At 38.7% G+C, this 21,923-nt stretch overlaps 1 protein-coding gene across 1 annotated transcript in view; it reads left to right on the forward strand.

The window, feature by feature from the left end:
* TENM3 (teneurin transmembrane protein 3) overlaps positions 1-21,923 on the forward strand; it is a 1,295,372-nt gene that overhangs the window by 1,167,176 nt on the left and 106,273 nt on the right. Inside the window, exon 16 of the mRNA XM_066548306.1 lies at positions 11,544-11,782. Coding sequence (XP_066404403.1) covers positions 11,544-11,782 — 239 coding nt within the window. The remainder of the gene's footprint in view (positions 1-11,543; positions 11,783-21,923) is intronic.

Raw genomic sequence — 21,923 nt, forward strand, 5'->3', positions numbered from 1 at the left:
GGCTGCAGCTGAGCTTGCCATCCCAGTAAGTGCAGGTCAAGTTGAACCAGAAGGGGATTTTAACAGATTCTGGAGATTCTTTCTGTCACATTCAAACAGGTGAGGAAACAATACCAAATGTCATGGCAAAACAAAGACCTGGACGACTGTATAGTGCCTGCATTCAGTATCTCTGATAATGCTGATTGCATGAAGAGAAGACAATCTGCAAAAAGGTGTGTGTGAAAATGAGTACCATAAAATAGAAAGCATCACCCTCCTCTGGGCACAAGGTGTAATCCTCTGCCTTTGTGAATCTGTGAATGGTGGTCTCTCAGTTCTGTGAAACTTGGCATGGGACATACGAGAGACTGTCCTCAGTCAGTCCAAACAAAATTTCAACCTTTGTTCCAACTTCTGAATTAATCCTTGGGTAAATAATGCCTTCTTAAACTATATTTCTTTTTGAAATACTCTCTGTGTGCCTTTTGAGATATTTATAGCAATTGTTCTCTTCCAACTTTATGAAGACAGCAAGGGTTGTAAAAAGATTGTAGGAGTAGCTGTGCTCTACATTCCTTTGATTTTCTGCTTGGAAACTGTAATTTATTCATTATTTGAGATAGGAATTGGCTAAGGTTAGAGTGCCTCATCTCAGAGGCAACTTTTCCTGACTGTCTTGTTAGCGATACAATTCCAGAAGAGCAGAGAAGATAAGGAAGTGTAATACAAATCCTTACTGCTCACATAAGCATTTCAGGTCCTCACTGCAAAATTCAGATGCTTTCCTCTGCTCTCCCTTCCTTTGGAGAGAGGAGAACTGTAATAGCAGGAATATTGCATAAGAAATACTGAATTCAGTATAAGAAAGTGCGGTAAAGGGCTGCCAAGTTCACTCCCAACTGCTGCCTTCTTCAGAAGTGAAGATCAACAATATCAAGAGCTGAGTCACTCACTGTACCATAGGTGGAAGTCTGTGTAAGTACTAGTCCTCTGAGAGACCCAGAGGAAGCCTGTAATGCAACAGAACTACTTGATATTTTCCCAGCAATACATAGACCTCATTTTACTCTTATCTGGAAAGTAAGTAGTGGTACAGTCTTGCAGTGAGCAGTATGAGTAGCTACAACTGAGCCAGGTTTCTTTCCTTGTTCACCCAGCACAAGATGTTCTTTACATTGGACTCTCTTTGCTCATTTCTGCAAAATGTGGCTTAGCTTTGTTTGTTCCCCTTGTTCATCTTCACGGAGTGCAACATAGCAGAGGAGCACAAAGAAGCAGGCTTGGCAAAGCCATCTAATTATTCTGATTATTTTGATCCTAGATGTGCAGAAATTAACTACTCCTTCTCTGGGATCCAGAACTAGCAGCCCAAATATGAATTTGGAGAAACAAATAAGAGGAAAACAGGTGCCCTTTCCATCCTGTAGCACTGCATTCTTTCTTGTACCACCAAGAAGGTAGGGGTGATGAAAAGGAAGATTGACTAACGCACCGAAGGAGAGGAAGTTTGGGGCTTTTGTCAGCATTCAGTCCTTCAAATCGTGTCCTGGTGGCTTTCACAGCAGATTGGAACATTGTCTTGTCTGAACTGTTGAAGCTTCAGCTGCAAGTTGCTATCTATGCCTGACTTCTCCATTCTTTCTCCAGCAGCCAGCAGTGGAGCTGTGGCCTGCAGGAGGCAGATGTGAAAGAGCAGACAAGCAGTAAGGAAGACACTTTAACCCTAGGAGGACTTCTGTTCTTTCTCGGATGTCAGTGTTCAGTTTGCAAAGAAGGCAGGTCCTTGGTGTAAACCAAGCCAAATTCAAGCAAGTGTTGCCATATGTAAAGTGCTTTTCTGAAACATTTGAATAATCTGGTAGAAGGGGCTTATCTCAATTTCCCACAGATGTTTCCTCTGTTTTTACCTATGGGTAATAGCTGGGATAATAGCCATCTTCTCTTCCTTTCTTTTCCCCAAACTTTGATCATCATTTCATCTGCTGTAATCTTGAAGCTTTTTCCAGGATTGTGATAGCATTAATAATGACTCCAAGAAGTGGAAATTCCCTTCTATTTCTTCCTAAGAAATTTCTTCTATTGCAGTTCTGCCTAGAAAATAAACTAAGACAAATTCACAGCATAACACAGTTTCTGTGCTGGCTTGGAGTTATGTTAAATGCAGCCATATGGTTCTGTGGAAGTCAGTCATAAACCTGTGCTAAGGGCAAACACCACCAGCTACAAGGTTTCATCTCAGAAGAATGTTAAAAGAAGATGAAGACAGGCATTAAGTGTTCCCAGAGAAACAAAAATCCAATTCCTGCTATAGCCTGCTGGGAAAGCTTTTCTCATGCATCAATGAACCAGAGTTCACATGAAACCTAGCCAGGAATTTCTGTTATCTTTTACATCTTTCCTATAATGTTAGTCAGCAGAGATTAATCTTTTCTTTCTATCTGTTTCCTCAACTCAGTGCAAGGAATTGTATTTGTTGATGTGATCTATCCATTAGATAATCAGGCAGAGGTCTCTAATGTCAGGTGGCAGGTGAGGGTCATGGTCTCTCTCAGGGAACCCAGTTGAATCCAGCATGAATAGGGTCTGTCAGCAGAGAGAGGGCACACCAGTCAGTAGGTGCAGTACCAAGATCATGATCTTGGACCACTGTCTTTTACACATTTGATAGTTTTCTCCTCATTTTCATGGGTAATGTGTGTCATAGCATTTTTGAACAAACAGAAAATCATGATAACCCACTCCCAGAAGGGAAAAATTCAGCTGGTTTGCATTCAAGAAAGTCAGGGAGAGAAAAAAAAAAATCTTAAATGAGAGAAGTAGGAGCAAACTATAATAGCTGCAGCTGGATTTATCCCTCCTTTCTTTAACTTTCTTAAGATTAATTGATCTCTTTGTATTGAAATGACAAATAAACTTCTAGGGTCTTTGCACAGAGATAGATGTGCACTATCTCTGCATGTGTTAATGATGATCTGTTTGAGGCAGAGCTCCCAAACCTTAGAAGTGTGTTCTGTCTGAAAATCTATTCTTCCCATTTGAAACATCAGAAAAATAAAATTTTGGCTCCCCTTATGTCTTATTTGCTTACATTGGCCTCATGGTGCTGCCAAACTTTTGTAGAAAGTTCTACTATGTTATTGAAAAGCAGAATTACTGTTTACTTCTATCTCCAGATAGGTGCTTTATGAAGTGGGACCATCTGGGGGAAAAATCTGGTGGTATAATTTTAGTTCAGGTGAGCAGTCATCACAGTTTTGTTCATTACAATACAGAATAGCTAACAGTTTTTATTCCTAGGAATTCAACAGTACCTTTATATTAAAAGTCAAACCCAGGTCATTAGGAGTACTATTGAATTCTAAGCAGAGGAGTTGGGTCCTGATACAGAAGTATGCCACTGAAACTTAAATTCACTAAAATTTACATTTCTCTCAACTTGCATTCACTCAAAGTGGATTTGATAGAAGTTTTTTCCACCTCTGGAGCCTTGGGAGAATGAAATTGATGTGTTTCTAATCCTAAGTGTCTAAGGTCTGTTACCTCTTGTGCCTTGGAGTGAATCCAGGCTAATAGATTGAGGACCTTAACAGAATGCATAAGACATTTTGCCTGGGCTTGCTTAAAAATGTGTTAATTCATGTAGTAATGTCCACAGATTCAACACACCTTAGAGGCAAATAGATAATTTTTAATAGAGATGGATACTGGCAGATTTGAGTTGGTTTGGGGGGAGGATTAACCTGTGCTCCACAATGTGAAAATTGGTGTGCTCATTTAATGAAACATTTAATTGGTGATTACAGAAAAAAAGAATGCTATTGCCTTAGCTGGAAGAGTCCAGTAAAGTACAGTGATCTTTTGAGTCGACAGTGGTCTTCTCTGCTGGTGATTGCTATTGTGTCCAGAGTTTTTCTCAAATTGCAAGGGTGACAGATAAGTCAAATAAAACAGATTAGTGGACTTTTTGCTTACATTAAAGAAAGGTTTAGAGCGTCCCAGATATATCTAACTATATGTGGATATTTTGATACCTAGAGGTAAAAGAAAAAAATGCAAAAAATGTTAGGGATAGTTTTTCTTTTCTCCTTCACCTCTCTTCAAGTCACTTTCTATTCTGTCAACTTCCAAGTGTCAGTTTTGATTTATTCTGCACTGAAACAACAGCTATCTGAAAATAGCTTTCCTTATCTCCACAGTTGCCTTTGCCTGACCCATCAAAAGCCTAATTTTTTTTTTTTGCTTTAGGCAATTAATTCTTAATGCTTTTTGTGTTTTACCCTAAAAAATGAAGTGAGCCAAACAGTAGTATTATAAAAACTTGTCTTTGTGTACTGCGGGGCAAACAGTACATACTCATTATAGAAGAACAATGAAATAATCAGTTGAATTTAAACTGAAATTGATAGAAGGAAATACATTTTGATATAGTGCATGTTTAGCCTGCAGAACAAAATGCCACAAGACATCAGTGAGAGCATGAGTTTTGGGCTGCTTAGAGAAAGAGCAAGCTGTTAGTGAATAAACAGACTGGAAGGCATTCATCTCCTCCCTTTGTACTGGCCACTTTCAGACAGGGTGTTGTTCTTGATGGTCTACCCTACTAGAATAATTCCTGTTTCTGCTTATTTGTTTCCAGTTTTACACAGCTTTTGTAACTGTTCACTGTCAGATAAGTTATCACTTTCTCCACCATTTTTGGAATAAACTAACTTTCTCATTGTTCTGCATATGCTTTCAGGAATCCTACCTCTTACACGGCTTTTTAGACAGACACCTCCATCAGAGGTACAGAGATAATTTCTAACATTGGATTCCTTTTGTAGTGCAGTCTTCTGCGTGTTGAAGCTGTTCTTCCTCAGTTGTCTTATAGCAGTGGGCTGTAATGATCTATAGAGCCATTTATCACTAACTGGATCATCCTGGAACTGACCAAACATTGCATTTAGGACAGTGTAGGAGATAGGACTGCAAGAAAACCTATAGCACTAGGGCATTTTTTACTGATCGCAATGGAATCTGTCTATTCAGAAATGTGACCAGATAATTAGATTTATTCTCCTCCATATTTTTCAGATGCTGTTAGTGTACAATGATTTGTACGCTAGATCCAAAGATTTAGGATTAAATGATTTAGGGGTTTTAAACACATATATTTTAAGTACAGATTTATTCTGGATCAGTGGTATTATAGCTCTTAAGATGAGGAGTGTTTCGTTCTTTTATGCATAAGGCCTAGCAATATTGGCCTTTATTCTGTGATAGCAGACAACAACTAAATAATAATGTTGCCCAAAGTAACAGTAGCTGCCATTAAATCTCACTGGCAGGGTGATAAAATATGATGCATATTCTGATGTACTGTGAGAAGTTCAGTGCAGTTTTGCTGGGCCTTATTCACAATTCCATATTTAGTATGAGTTTTGTTAAAGTCCTGTGTGACTTTTAATATGGTGTGACATACTTGCCTTGTGGTTCAGCGCTCTATTGTCAGGGTTGCACTATAAGAATTAATTTAAAATAGAACCAAAATGCTGGCAAAAAGTTTTTTGAAATGGTAAGGTAGGCTATTTTACATCTTCCAGGTATTGCAAAGCATTCTATATATATGATGCCCAAAATTAGAGAAATTGTTCTTTAGCAAGGTGAAGGTGAAGCAATTTCAGCATAAGCTAAAAAAGTCATGTATCTAATGTAAAAAATTACATTAGGAATGTTAAAATTATGCAATAACTATTCCAGTTGAGACCAGTCTATTTAAGAAGTAATGTGTAATATTCCTTTTTTGCTTGGTGATAGTTTATTTATATAATATCTCAGCTTCTGGCAATCTGGAGTCCAGGGCTTTCCAGATGTGTTTATATAATATTGCATTCATTGATGCATAGTATCCATTTTCTTCTAAACTGCGGTCAAAAGTTCTTGTCATAGATCCTTTCATGAAGAAAGTTACTCTAAATCACATTTCTGTTGCTGGACACCTGGCTTCTTATATCAAAATAGTTGGGCTTCTGGGCTGAGTCTTGCTGTCCTTGAATATTTTGATAGTCTATCTCCATTTCTATAAAGACACAGTTTCAGTTAACTTAATCTTTTTGCCAAACTCATGGACGGTTTTTATCACTTTTTTACCCCTTCTGTTTTTCTATTTACTGAGTTTAGTAGAGTTTTATTTTCCACAGAGGAAGTGGCAGCACAAAAAATATCTGATTTGCTCTGAGCCTTCTCTCCTCACCAGTATGAGAAGGGAGAAACCATCTGCATGTCAGCCAGTGCACATCAGCACTTGGTGCTCAAAGAGTACTGAGTAAAATTAAAAACATTATTACTTTACTTTTATTCACATGCTTCTGTTTTCTGAGCTGACACCTTTGAGGTTTTTGATGCTGTATTTCCATCTTTTATTGTAAGGACAAAAGCTTAAGTAAAATGCCTACCATTTGTGAAATAAGGGTACTTCCCAGCCGTCTTTGCATCCAAAGATTAGTTTATGATATAACTTTGTGTTTTGTAGTTTAGATTTGTTAGGTACTGAATACTTCCCACTTAAAATGTTAAGATTAGCTGACTTTTTAATAGCAACATCTATTGAATAAGTTGGCAGAAATAGATATTGAAGAAATGTAAAAGTGGAATATTATTTGCTTTAAAAGTATAATTATATAATAATTATTTAATAATTTTTATTAAATAATAAAAATATTTAATTAAATAATAATACTGGCTTGTCTTGTAAAATATTAGCATGATTCACTGGAGTTTTGTACTCCGTAGCTTAATAAAATATTTAAAGTGCTGCTTACGTGAAGATGTAGCAAGTGCATGTTATGTGATCAATTTTGAAGGGAAGATAGGCTATTGCAGATGCTATAAGCTCCCTATGAGATGAAATATAGTGTAATTTCCAGTAAGTCAGTGCCTGGTCAAGTAGTGCAAACAGTTTAGGCTTTAGAAATTAGCTATTTGAGCTCCATGGTTTGAAAAGACAAGGTAGATAGATATATAGATAATTTAAATCATTTGTGGATGGATTATATTTCAAGAGCATAAGAATTTCAGCATTATCTGGAAGCAGCCTGGATTTGTTGTCAGATGCCATATCCTTCCAAGAGTCTCATAGGAACAGTTTGGCATGGCTCAGTGAGGCAGACAAGATGTGCAAGTCTGATAGCATTACACTTTAAATACTTATCACTTGGAGTTAATGTAGCAGGAGAGTCTCTGACAACTTTGTTAGTAACTCCACTCATTAGAAATAGAGATATCCAAACAAATTTTCTTAACCCACATGAAGATGCCAGACTGACTTTTCTGTCATTATTTTTCCCTCAGCGTTCAGCCAGACGGTGCAACCACTCTGGCATTGTATTCAAGGGATTCAAAGTAAAGGAGAATAGCTTAAAGTGAGGAGCTGTGCTGTGTGCTGCCTAAGACAGCACATTCCTGAATTCCCACTGCTGAATTCCCACAGCACGCTCCTGGAGTAACTGGCTGATCATGCCATGGACATGTGCGCTCTTCAGGGGTAGAAAAGTGGCTGAATGGCCAGGTCCAGAGGGTGGTGAGTGCAGTTCCATCCATCTGGTGGCCAGTCACAAGTGGTGTTCCCAATGGCTCAGTGTTGGGAACAGTCCTGTTTAATTTCCCAGTATCACAGAGGAAGCTGTGTTGGAAGGGACCCACCAAGATCTTAGAGTTCAACTCCCAGCCCTGCACAGGACCATCCCCAAGAGTCACGCCATGTGTCCAAAAATGTTGTCCAAACACTTACTGGACTCTCTCAGGTTTGGTGCTGTGACTTCTTCCCTGGGGAGCCTGTTCCTGTGTCCAACCACGCTCTGGGTGAAGAACCTTTTTCTAATATCCGACCTAAACCTCCCCCCCGACACAGCTTCAGGCCATTCCCTTGGCTCCCGTCACTGGTCACCACAGAGATCAGCGCCTGCCCCTCCACTTCACAAGGAAATTGTGAATGAGGTCTCCCCTCAGTCTCCCCTTTTCCAGACTGAACAGACCAAGTGACCTCAGCTGCTCCTCATATGGCTTCCCCTCAAAGCCCTTCACCATCCTCATGGCCCTTCTTTGGACACTCTCTAATAACTTTTTAACCTTCTTACGTCGTGGTGTCCAAAACTGCACATAATATTCGAGGGCAGGCCCGAGCAGAGCAGGATAATCACCTCCCTTGCCCAGCTGATGATGCTTTGTCTGTTATCAACAATCTTTATCAATGATTTATTAATGGAGAGATTAAGTGCTCCCTCAGCAAGTTCAGACACACCAGGCTGGATGGGACTGTTGATCTGCTGGAGTGTAGAAGGTTCCACAGAAGGATCTGGACAGGCTGGATCGATGAAGCAAGGCCTGCTGTGAAAGGTTAAATAAGGCCAAGTGCTGGGTCCTGCACTTGGGTCACAAAAACCTCCTGCAGTGCTACCAGCTGGGGGAAGAGTGGCTGGAAAGCTGTCTTGCAGAAAAGCCCTGGAAGTGCTGGTTGACTGCCAGCTGAACATGATCCAGCAGTGTGCCCAGGTGGCCAAGGCCAGGTGGCTTCCTGGCCTGTCTCAAAAACAGTGTGGCAGCAGGATCAGGAGAGGCTCTTCCCTCTGTACTTGGCACTGATGAGGCCACACCTCAAGTGCTGTGTGCAGTTCTGGGTCCCTGGTTCAGGAAGGACATGGAGGTCCTGGAGCAGATCCAGAGAAGGGCAGGGAAGCTGCTGAAGGGTCTGGAGCACCAGCCTTATGAGGAGCGGCTGAGGGAGCAGGGGTTGTTTAGCCTGGAGAAAAGCAGGCTTGGGGGGCCGGGGCGGGGTTTACTACTCTCTGTAACCACCTGAAAGGAGATTGTAGCCAGGTGGGGGTTTTTCTTCTCACAAGTAACAAGCCATAGGACAAGAAGAAATGGCTTCAAGTTGCACTAGGGGAGGTTTAGTTTGGATATTAGGAAAAGCTTCTTCTTTGAAAGGGTTGTCACGCATCAGAACAATCTGCCCCGGGAAGTGGTTGAGTCATAATCCCTGCAGGTATTTAAAAAATGTGTTGATGTGGCATTTGGGGACATGGTTTAGAGGTGGACTTGGCAGTGCTGAGTTAACAGTTGGACTCAGTGATCTTAAGGGTCATTTCCAACCTACATTTTTATAAGATTCACATATAAAAGTTACAATTTTCTTTCATTACCTTGATGCCTGAGGTGGACTGTCAGAGTTATGACAGTTCACACCATTGCTGTCATCTCTAGAGTTTATCTATAGGATTAACTCCTCAAAGACATTGAGAATATGGATTACAATCTCTAGAAGTCTATGGTCTACAAAAGCCAGCATCAATTCTCACTTTCTCAGAGAAAATAAATAAGGAAAATATCAGTGGCAGACTGTTTTGTTACTCTATTTTCTTAAAACTTAAATTATATTAGAGTTCTAGTGAAGTGCTCATATAATGCCAGTTCCCATTTTTAGTCTGTTGAGCATTACAGCAGAAGAAGGAGAGTGAAAATTGCAGGGTGGTCAGGCAGCTTCTTATTTTTAACAGGAAGCTCATATATAGGAGTATCTATTGTATGGCTTTCCTTCTGTCCCCCAAAACAATACACATTGCACATGGAAAGGGAGACAGCTACCATTGCATTTGTTGGGGTTTTTTTAAAATCTATTTGTGAAATATACCTGGACATAGCATTTACCATATGTAGCCAGAAAGGAAAGAGCAATAAAGGTCAAGTGGATAAGACACTTATCAGGACTTAATGAATTTACATGATTCTCTGACTCTGTACAATCCAAGTAATGCTGTTGTAAATATTTTTACATAGGGCTAGTTATTATTTTGGTCTTTGCTACATTGAAAAATGTCACAGGTTTTAATGAAGTACCTTCTTAGACAGGATTTAAGCTACCAGAACTTTGTCTTTTGAGATTGTTGATTATACTCTGAGCTCAGAAGCTAAAAAAAATTGGGGCGTGCTGTTGTGCATATCTAGTGCATAAGCTTCTGTTGTTGCCATCAAGTTGAATATTGTTCAGAATGAAGTAACCTATATAAAATATTTCATGGAATCATTTTTGTAATGCAAATATTTTCAAGTTGAGGGCCTATGCCAAGATGTTGTAATTCGTCTGTTAACCTCCCATAGCAAAATCACCTGTAAACAACAAATCTTGTTTATCAACTGCTGGTATTTTTCTCAGGCTGCAGTGGGGCAAACTAATTTCTAGTGTCTCTAAGAGTGTAAATTGGTCCATTACTATGCAAGAATCTGAGCATGTGTCCCAGAGAATCAAAGTCCCATCAGCTAAGAAGCAGCTCAGTGCCACGTGGTGTAACTAGAAGGGCTTTTCCTCTGCACAGCTGGCTCAGTTAGTGCTGGGTCCTCTGAGCAGTGCTGTATTAGTGACAGGCAGGAGGCAAATACAGCATGCACTTACCTTCAGGAGGACCTGGGTATCAGCAATTCATGAGTGTCTCTTAGCTATGACAAAACCCAAACCCCTTTCTGGTTCTATTTAGCTGTCTGTTGGTAAGTTCAAAGTCTCCACAGAATGCTTTCTTACCGTTTTTACATATAATGTATTCATTTTGCTGGGCTTAATTAGGTAAGGGCAAGCCATATGCTACAGGGTTGCCAACATAACAACTTGGTGGGAAACCTCTGGTGCAAAGACCTTTCTTTGAATGAGGTTTTGTTGTTCATAGAGTTGTGCATGAGCATCTGGAGAAAAACTCCAGGTAGAATGTGCCATGTTTAGAGACTTTCAAAGTAATTTTGATTGCATGAACTGAAATTAAAGGATTCTACCATATAGAATCTCAGGGAGTAATATTTCCTTTGGAAATTTTCATTGAAAAAATAAACTGGTAACTCACGGAGTGCTTAACTTTGACTTTGCTTTTCACATCTGTTGCTGGATTTTGGTCTTCTTGAACACTTAGTAGATATATTTCTTTAGACTATTTCTGCTAGGCTGTAACTAGCTCCTTCTATCCATAATCAGATTTTTTTATGGTAGGAATATGTGCAAGTAGATGTGAACTAGTAAACTGAATACTTAGGACAGACCCAAAAAAATTTTTAACTGACTATTTTTGAAGAAGTTGCCAGAAATTTGTAACTCAGAGATTGCTGTTTTCTTTGTACTTAACTTAGGAAAGCTGTGATAAGTAGTGTGGACTGCAGTCACATTGCTCATTATTGACTTTTTAATGGAGTTCCCTGTAGTCTGTTGCAGAAGCCAACACAAATAAACAGCAGCAGAAAGCCTGTCCCTACTTGTTGGATAAACTATGAGAGACTTCCTCCCTGCTACACTGTATTTTGGGTAGTTCTGTTTCCTGTCTGGATGCCAGTGTATTATGAATGTTTGGGGGGCATTGGTCTTCACTTAAAGGGAAAGTGTCTTTTTACATGTAAGTGTCATGACAAATTATTGCTTCTATGACCCTTTGTAGATTGGATGTTGTTAGCTATTTGAAAAATGGGTAACATCAAACAAAAGAGTTATGATTGCCTGTGCTCCAGCTTGATTTATTTTTATACTTTACCATATGCTCTTTCTTTCACAGGCATTTCCTATTCAAAACAGGAACAGGGACCACACCGCTGTTCAGCACTGCCACGCCCGGGTACACAATGGCATCAGGCTCTGTTTATTCCCCTCCTACTCGGCCACTACCTAGGAACACCCTGTCCAGAAGTGCTTTTAAATTCAAGAAGTCTTCGAAGTACTGTAGCTGGAAATGTACTGCACTCTGTGCTGTAGGGGTCTCAGTGCTGCTGGCAATACTGCTGTCCTACTTTATAGGTGAGTCCCATTTTTTATAATTGTCACTATGAACAGTGGTGTCTGATGGATTGTACATGGACTGTGACATACTAACCTTTATCTAGCCAAGTCTTTGGTAACACTAAAAGCCACAAGGATTTAATGAAAAGTCACAATTGTTTTGAGAAAGTAGAAAATTTGAATATTTTGCAAGCATCCTGTAGCTTGATGGTCAATGAATTAACTTCAAAGAAGTATTTGAACTACAATTAAATTATATGGGGTCAAGTACTTGTAAAAGTATGTGTAAAATATAGGCTGTAAAAATTCCATGATGTGAATATAACTTTCAGCATATCTTTGGAGCTCTTTTCCTCTCATTTTGCTGAAATATTGCTAATACAATCTTTAGGAATGCTAACTATCACCTATTTCATCATAACATCCATGTATGCTTGTGTATAGAGCTGGAGCAAAAGTCTAATACAGATGTTTGATTGTGAAATAGGGAAAATAATTGTCCAAAAGACAACATGCAGTGAAGATTTAGAGTTCTTCCTCTCTTGTGGGTTGTTTATTTTTAATTAATGTCACTTTTTGCTATTTGTTTGTTAAATTCTGTTTTCCAAATTTTATTTTGGAAGATTGCCTTCATTTCTTCTTAATTATTTTCATAAATGTTCACTATAAATAGTATGTAATTTGAGTTTTAGGCAGTTAGTAGGAGCAATGGTTGGCTATGAGAAAATGTCCAAATGTCCTTGACTTTAATAAGGGAACAGAACAGGATCATTTTGCACTCATAACTTCCTTTGCATCTTTGTCCAGATTACAGATTTTTTAATCTCTTCAGACCATAAATGGTCTTCAAAGACTTTGTTTTAACTGACTTGTTAATTAGAAGTTTAGGTCATCACAGTTACGGAAATATAATGATCTGATTTTTGTTACTGGTTGGACACAAGTTTAGCGTCTTGAGGACTGGGGGAAAGAAAACAGAAAGAAGAGAGTCAATCTCTCTTTCCTCCCCTCTTTTTAAAATCAGTGGTAATTTATAATAGAGCCTAGAAGGCCTTAAGATCCTTAAATCTTCATGTCGTTGTTCAAACAACCTTGTTGCATTTCAATGCAAGACACAGCATAAGCTCCATAGAGCCTTTGAAGTAGTTCTTACTGAGAGTTGAATCTCCTGTGAACAATGCAAGAAACTGGGTTGCTGAGTAGCTGAAGAAATTCCCTTCTGACCCAGCAAAGCTGAGCCCCTGAGCACCCTTTCCACCTCAGCTGCCAGCCCCAAAGAGCAAAAGATGTATATGCAAATGTAGGGCTTGCCACTGCTCTTCAGCTTCCTTCAGTCATTGGATTTGTGGTTATTTTGTGTGAATGTGCAAGGAGTTTAAAGGTGTGGTTTAGAGTTAAGTTTTGACACGGAATCTTTTTTTTAAGTAGGATTGAAATAATCCCATTTATCAAACACATTAATTGTGCTCAGTGTCTGTAATATTGCCTCATAAATCATCAGAAGTAAACATCAGCTGCCAAATAAATGGAGAAATATGCAAGAAAGAATTCAGCATGAAGTATCACTTTCAGAAGCCGGGAAAAACAGCCATACATACATATAGTAAAACACTGGAGGCTGATTGTGAGCTGAGCTCTACACTTTGCCAGCCCCAAAGAGCCAGATTACTTATGAATCTGAGGGGCATGGGAAGATAGCTGTACTGGATTATTTCTCCCACAGGCGCACTAAGAAATACAAGCATGTCTAATGTGCCTCTATTCCTGTATTCGGGAAAGAGGATGGAGCTTTCCAGTGAGCAAGGGCTGAAAGCTCCACACATCATTTATTCACATACCCTGTAAAGAAAAGATAGCTGTACAACATTTCATTTCGTGGGTGCATGCCAGCTCACATCCTAGCTGAAATAATGCACAACAGCCTTGCTCTGCCCACAGTCAATAAGGAGCTCAGTGCCTACTGGTGATATTACACGTATTTCAGCTAACTCAGCAATCTAAATGTAAAATTCAGCACTCAGAGATGCTCTCTAGAGAACTTTGTGTCCATAAAATGATGAATGGATTGCACTCATTCATATATGTGGTTTTCCCATCTCTGCAGATGTAATATCAGAAATATTCCCCATTTAATAGGCCAGCCAAGTATAAATGAGTAGAAATCATTAATGTAAGATGGAAGCACTCCTTCATCTTAGTTTACTGTTTCATAGAATGGTTTGGGTTGGAACAGATATTTAAGATCATTTCGTTTCAAACCCCCTGCCATGGATAGGGACATGTTGTGCTAGATCAGGCTGCTCAAAGCACCATCCAGCCTGACCTTGAATACATACAGGGATGGGGCATCCACAGCTTCTCTGGGCAACCTGTTGCATTGTCTGACCACCTCACAGCAAAGAATTTTTTCTTAATATCTAATCTAAACCTGTCCCATTTCAGTGAAAGCCATTCCCCTTTCTCCTGTCTTTGTGAGAAGTGCCTCTCAGGTCCCTTTCAGGTCCTCTTTGGGTAATAGAAGGCTGCTGTAAGGTCTCCCCAGAGCCTTCTCTTCTTCAGGCTGAACAACCCTCCTCCCTTTTAGGAGTCTATGAAACATGTCTTCAGAGGAGACATGTTTCATAACATGGGTATGAAAGGGAAATGACTGAGTAGGAAATTGGTTGTAATATTAAGAGAAGGGAGGGATTGCAGTGTTGTATGACCCCTAGTACCCTGTGATATGCCTCCAATACAGTGGTCTGGCATCTCTGCTGAAGTTTACAGCAGCTGAAGTGGCATGTTATATTTGTATAGCCAGTTTGAGACATGTCTTGTACTTCACAGAGATATGTTGCCACAAGTGTGAAAATGCTACCACCTTGTAGTATTTGCATGAAAGAATGAATTCAATATGAAGTATCACTGTCGTCAAGAGCTGGGAAATTACCTGTTTTGTGGCGTGATTGCAGCAGAATATGCCAGTACACGTTGATAAGGTGTGGCTGATGTCTGTGGTGTGCCTGTGGCAGCTGCAGACAGAAGGACTAATAGACCACTCTTGCGGTGAGTGGTGGTGTAACCCAGCCCTTCTCAGAACTGCAGAGATGAAGGTGTCATGCCCAGGCTTATTTTAGTCACAGTGAGTATGGGGTAGAGAAAGTGACTTGAGATCTTGCTGCCTCTGCTCAGGCGACATAAGGCAGAAGAGACAGTTTGCTAGACTTCATGTCTGCCTTTGCAGAACTGCTCAGTCAATTACTGCTCCGTCAATTAGCCCAGCCAGAGGAAGGAGCTGCATCAAGAGTCTGGTATGTCTTGCACTTCTTCCATCACTCTGACAGGAAAGATTCCTACGTTTACAAAGTCTGCAAAGATGAGGTGAGAGCAGAGAGTGTCAGCATGGGTAGAGACCAGAGCAGACACTACACTCTAAAGCCACTTAATGCAGTCTTGGGGATCACAAGGAATTGAAAATGTTATTTCAGTCTAAAGGAAAGTCTTCCCATGAATTCTTGCATTTCTAGCCCACATGGTCTCTCTCAACCATTCTGCAATGTACCAAATATTTAAACATACAATTCCTGTCAATTAGACCTGCTAAGAGAAAGTAGAAGGGAGTTGTGGAAAATGTTGGTCCTTTGCTTAGAGGCTTCATCTACTATTGAATGGTTGATATAGAAGTAAAGCAACAGAAACACACAAGTGCTGAACCAAAAGATGATGTATTAACATATACAAGATAGGAATTAAAAATAGCTCTAGTTTAAAGTCAGGGATTCAAGGAAAAGCTCCCTGAAATAATGGATTACAAAATGGAGAGTAAAGAATTTAAACTGCCTTATTTTGGGATCAAGTTTGCACTGGAATTTCTTTAAGCTGCTCATTTGCTTAACTTCTGTCTGTAATCAGATTTGCAACCAAGGAAAAAAGCAACCTTTTTTTTCCAACATTAAGATTTTAGATTCTTCTTCCCCTGTTTGGAGGACTGGGAAGAGAAGTATTAAATATAAGCCATTAAAGAGTAAGAATAATGAAATTGCATTTGTTTGACCTCTTTCTATATAGTCATTAACAGCTTTAACCAGCTTGGTACAGAGAGTCCAGTGAAACCAGAAACAGAGGTCAGTTTTACTATGTGGAGACAACACAGGACTTTGTTTCCTTTGTTTCCCTGTGGCTTACTGCCTCCTTGAGCATCCATCATTTGCAGTGAATGAATGAATAAAAGGAAAGTTCTTGAAGGAAAGTTCTGAAGAGCACCTCCTAGGTCAAAAATAAGCACCAGGTCAAAGTTTCATATGTAACCACCATCCTTCAATTCCACAGTTTGGGATTTTCCCTGTCCGCTTAGGTTTTACTAAGGAAAGGAGCTTAGTTGTTCTTGGATGTGATTTTTCCTAACAGAAAAATCCACTGTGTAATTATAGGGAACTAACCAGTCAGAAGGAGTTGTTTCCAATATGTTGTTACATATCACAGGCTCTGACCAGCTGTATTAACAAACTATTTGTACTGTACTAATTATTTCTGCTGTAGTGTGGATTCAGCAATTAATGGATGAAATTAATGAGAATTTGGGGACCTCAGAACCCCTCTTTCTTCCCCAAGAGTCACTCTAGCAATTGATTCTCCGTTGCCAATGGCACTGTCTTGACATTTTGTAAATCAATATAAGAAATTACTGCCATTTTCAGTGTACATGGAAATGAAGAGGGGAGCAATTCAGTTCCTCAGTCAGTGCTGGAACTGCACAATACCAGATTCATTCTACTAAGCATGAAGAGCTGTACACTGAAAAATTGCAGGCATCTGTCATGAATTTTGTCTTATGTCTGCTAAATAAGTTTCCATGAACATAAAACATCATTTGAATGCACAGTAAGGATGTGAGCTATTTAGTCAGGCTTTTCCTGTCCTGACTACTTCACAGCAACCTGTCATACTTTCAAGTCATTGAGCACTTCACTCTTTGTGTAACTTGGGATTGATCATTTTGTTAGCCTTATCTCAGCAGTCAGTGGTCAGAACAAGAATATACACCAGTCAGCTATTCATTGTGATAAAGCAAGTATTTACATGTTGGTGATAACAGAAGGGCATCTCTTCTGTTGGAAGAAAACCAAAATCAAACAAAAAGTAATTTCATTTCATTTAAAAGGCCACATGATTATTTTTGTCACTATTGCCTTCATCACTTCATCACTTTCTATCGGTACTTTCTTCCTGCTTAAGCAAATCCAATTTGGACAGAAAAGAAAACTAATATTTAGACTTAACAGATGAAATATCTTATGGGAAATCATGTATTTTAGTTGGTATTTCATTCTATGGTAAACAGCAGAAAAACTTGGGTTCTGCTATGACATAGACAACCATATGATCATGATGAAAGTTTCAAATGAAATGTGAATGGAAAAAATACCAGACTAGAAAGCCATGTTTGATAATTACAGATAATTAGTATTTTCTACACTGCATAAAAATAGCTACATCGTGCTTGTCTTGCAATTATTATAATAAGCACTCATGTTTTTTGTCTGTCTAAATATGTTACTGTTTTATCATCATCCCAAAATATTAAAAATAAGCTGAACATTATGTGCCAGTATATTTCAAATAATGGACAACTGTCTTCAGAGTTATCTCAAAAACTTCCTGAAAATAAGAACTGAGCAACTTAAGAGGTTTTTAGGTAGGAAGAGAAGGAAGTGTCCAGGAATAATAGCAATCAAGTTTCATTATTAGAGGAGACTGACGCACCAGGAGGATGCAAAGTGTGAATGATAGTGTGTGGCTATCTGAGGTGAGTTTTAAGTAATTGTTAAAAATTATTTAATTGTCTGTTTGTGTAGACTAGGGCTAACATCCTGTGTCTTCAGTGCTATTTCTGAGTTTGTTGGTGATGGTTCTCCCATATTAGTCAGGATTTAGTGTGACAGCTGCAGGCACTCACAGATCTTCCCAGATTGTGGAGGACCAGCTGCCCTTCCTGTTGGGTTCTGTAGCAGAAGTCATAGTAGGGCAGAACCACTCTCCATAACTAATTGATTTACAGCCATGACAATTACAGAAATGAATTTTGTGACTAAAGCAATTACTAAATATACCTAAGAATCTATTTTACTTTATCAGTAAAGAATAATATAATATTTCTTTTTGATTGCAATGCCAAGTTAACATTATTCTGCTGTTTGTAAAGCCCAGTTACTTCCAGGAATTAGGAAAATAACTTAATTAATAATGCCATTTAAATTGAATTTTTATTGCAACACCCAGCATAGGTATTGTAATGAACAGGCATGAAGGAGAATATGGTTTAATTGCCATTAATCACCTTACCTTTCATTATGCCTTTATAGAAACTGTTTTTCTTTTTGACATACATTTAATTTTGAGTGTTGTAATGCTATTTTCACTGAGAGTTTCATCAACAACTTTTGGCTTTCTTCCTTCTCTTCCCATTTCTGTCTGCTTCACTCAGTTTTGCTGGGACCTTAGCTATGTCTGGAGCTTCACCGAGGTGTGTGGGTTGAAAATATGTTCCCTGTCTACAAATATGTGGCAGATTTTTACAGTTAGCTAGGTTTATACTCTCAGCCAATTTGTTTTTCCAACAAAATAAAGCCATGAGGTAAACAAATATATTTATATATCTGATTCTTAAAAATAAAAAAAAAAAAATTCTAAAAAAAAAAAAAATTGGTTTTCCTTTTGATCTGCTGTAATCATTTGAAGGAAGTGCTCTGAGATTTTACAGTTGACCAAATCTACCTATCACAATCTATTCAAATTACCATGCAAAAATCTACAGCAGGGAAACTTCTCTTATGTAACCTTTCTGAGAAAGCATGCCAGCTATCCAAGCACAGCTCTTTAGCATTGTCTGATTGCACCGCTTAGCAGAACCACATTGATGTTCTCAGGCTCTTGCTCACTCTGTGCTCACTTTATCTGGATTTGTGAAGACAGCCAGTGTCTCCAGCACTGTAGAAAGTACATCACTTGTTGCAAAGTGTAGACTGACTACTCATTTTAACAATCCGTGGGGCTTTTAGGGAAGGTTTCTTGTGTCTCTGGTGCATTTGGAGGCAGCAGCAATGTTCATTGGTCATCTTTTGTTCAAAATTAAAGCTTGGTGGGATTTGGAAGTGGCAGCCTGTCAAATTAAGAACCTTTGGATTAGGTACATAATGATGTCTCTTCTGTCCAGAATGGATGTTTCCAGATCTGTCTTAGCTGTGAGTGTCAGGGGCAGCCAGAAGCTGGCTGCCTCTGATGGCAGTACCATGTGGAGGGCTCTGCCTTCCCAGCACGTGTGCCTGACAAAATCTGCGTGCCTTTTGTTTTAGACATCAGTGCCACATGTTGCTCTCTCCTGCTTCAACTGGGCCTTCAGTGTGAGGTCAGCTACCCAGCACAATAATTTAGCAGCTAGAAAACCACCTCCTGAAATTACTAAAGGTGAACGGACCTGATGTCTGAAGTACCAACCTCCAGCTTCCATTTCAGGACTTAAAAATATTTAAAGAAAAAAATACAAAAGCCAGATAATTGATAAATGTAGCCCTTGGCTTACTCATAACTAATAATTAATACTGGTTCAGACAACTCTTTTCACTCACTCCTGACATGTGCTTGGTAATCTGAATCCTGTTTGTATTCAGATACAAACAGGACTTTCCACACTGGTTTTTTTTGCTTTAGAATGAGGCTTAATATTACAGCAAGTACTTCCTTGACTTTGTGCCTTACAGAGGTTTTCAGCTCTAACATGTGATCAAATTATTTTTCTTGGTATCCCAAAGCTATGAATTTTAGATATCTGTATGAGCTTCATATAATGTTTACAGCATCAGTGATGAGCTCATTTGGCTTCCTTAGAGTGGAAATGTTTTGTAAATAATAATAATGTAATTTCTTATGTTCACCACATTCTTTCTTTCAAGACTGGGAGGCAGAGATAGAAGGACTAGTCCAAAAATGAAGTTGTTGTTCTTTACCACCTTATTGGGCTGAAAGTGTTTTTAACATCTTTTTTGAAATAGTACAAAATCCAAACATGTTGAACATCTGTCATGAAGCATAAACATGAAATATACTTTCTTGCCTCTTGCAAGAATACTCTTGTGGATAATGCCTTTGGCTGATGTTTTTAAAGCCAAGATCTCATTGCTGTGTTCCAGATTAAGTGCAAAGCATAATATTACTGCTTCAGGAGTGCAGGGAATACGTACTTGGTTGGTGTTGTGGATGTCACTTGCTATTATTGTTCGTGGCACTGAGAATAAAACGTTCATTGAGAAAGATAATCCTCACATGAAAGAATGTAGGAACATGTAATTGACAATCAGGAGGTTAAAAGAGACTTGACAAGATTTCAAGGGATTAAAAAAGTTAATCTGTCAAGGCACACCTCTGCTCCAAAGGCTTGTATTCTAATTAAGATTTATCACAAGCTTTTTGGCAATGGTCCTGTCACCCTTGCACTTTTACCCAGTGGAGAAAATTGAAGCTCAGTAATTCCAGCAATATAAGAGGTGTAGTAATAATCTGCAAGATGACATGATGATGACATGTCATTGCCTGTAAGTCCCACACATCATATTGTGAAGCCCTATGATATTTTCTCAAAATCTGGATGCTGCTTTCAGGAAAACTGAAGTCTCTTGCAAGCAAGTTTTGTAGAGATGTGTGTCCTTCTGCACTTCTCCTATAGTCTTCTGACAGACTCCCTAATATTAGCAATTTTTCAGACTAATGTGATATTCAGTTAAAATGCACTGGCTTTTGATAAAGAGCAAGCTTAGAGTAGTTTAAGAGGTATTCTTTGTATTTTATCAGTCCAGGTAAACATGTAGTTCATTTTAGTAGTAGGCAAATGTGTGTAATACTTCAAATTAATGCTTAAGAGATTTTGCAAAGCAGATATTTGCTTGGGTGATTACTTGACTTGTTGTGGACATAGGATTAATCTTCTCTTCTTTGCTGGTAGTTTCAATTAATTTATAACTCATGCCTGTGAAGAAAGAAACTAGCTCTTAGACATGTGCTATCTGCTGTGATATTTGAATTACAATACATGTGTTCAGGCTGGTCATTTTGCGTATAAATTGCATCTTTTCTGTAAACTGCAATATTTTCTTGTTTTTTTTCTTTGAAAAGAGCTGCTTGTTCTCTTTTTGAATGCTTTAAAAAAGTCATGTCCGATGAGATTTTGGTAAACCTCTCCATACACAAGCACTGTAGAATGAAAAGGTTGAGTCCATGTGTCCAACCTTGCTTCAAGCAATACCATTTGATAATAGATTTATGGCTGAGATCACAAGAACACATGGGTTTTATATGGGTGTAATTACCCCACTGCAGGGATTAATTATGGATGAAAGTTAGATGTCCTCTGAAGTAGACAGGAAATTGATGCCATTTCAGACAACTCCATTCACAAAAAAAATACCCCAAGCCCACTGTCCCTTAGGAATTGTCACCTTTAGCAGCATTTGTAGTTTTATAATCCAGTAAAAAGAAATGTGCTACAACTGTTTAGATGACATGGACATTTGCATTTCAGAAGCTTATTTTTCCTCAATAATAAAACGAATAAAACAAAACCAGAGGGGTTTTGGCAATATTTGATAAAATAGGATCACACAAATGCATGTCTTTTACTTTTTCTACAGAAGCAGTAAGGTGGGGGGATTAGGTATATAAATGAATATCACTTATTTGGAAAATTACTTAGTTCCAGAAAATTACTTAGTTCTTGACTTCAAGTATAGAAGTAGGAATGTTTCTTGTAGGTTTTTTTAATTTAAAAATACTTCTAAGTTACCCTTATTATGGTACAGGAAAAATAGTATTTTTGTTTCAATAATACTTGTTGAAAACTAAAGCAATATCCAGCTGCATGGAGTTAGCCTACTGCTAACCACTGATTTCCTGAGGTGTAACACAGTAACTGGGTACAATAAATTTATCTTTACATTTATCTTTTTTTGTGGAATGTCCAGGCTTATCTGTTGTTTTACCTTCTCTTTCATCTTTGAAAAGCCAAGTCTCACAACCCTTTTTATTCAGGCAATTTTGCTCGACAGTGGGTCCTCATTTGACTCACTCCAAGTCTTTTCACACTGCTGAATAAAAGTTACTTATGTTTTCAAATGATTTCCCGGGTTTTTAA

The sequence above is a fragment of the Molothrus aeneus genome, chromosome 4 (genome assembly GCF_037042795.1).
Source record: "Molothrus aeneus isolate 106 chromosome 4, BPBGC_Maene_1.0, whole genome shotgun sequence".
NCBI classification, from domain to species: domain Eukaryota; kingdom Metazoa; phylum Chordata; class Aves; order Passeriformes; family Icteridae; genus Molothrus; species Molothrus aeneus.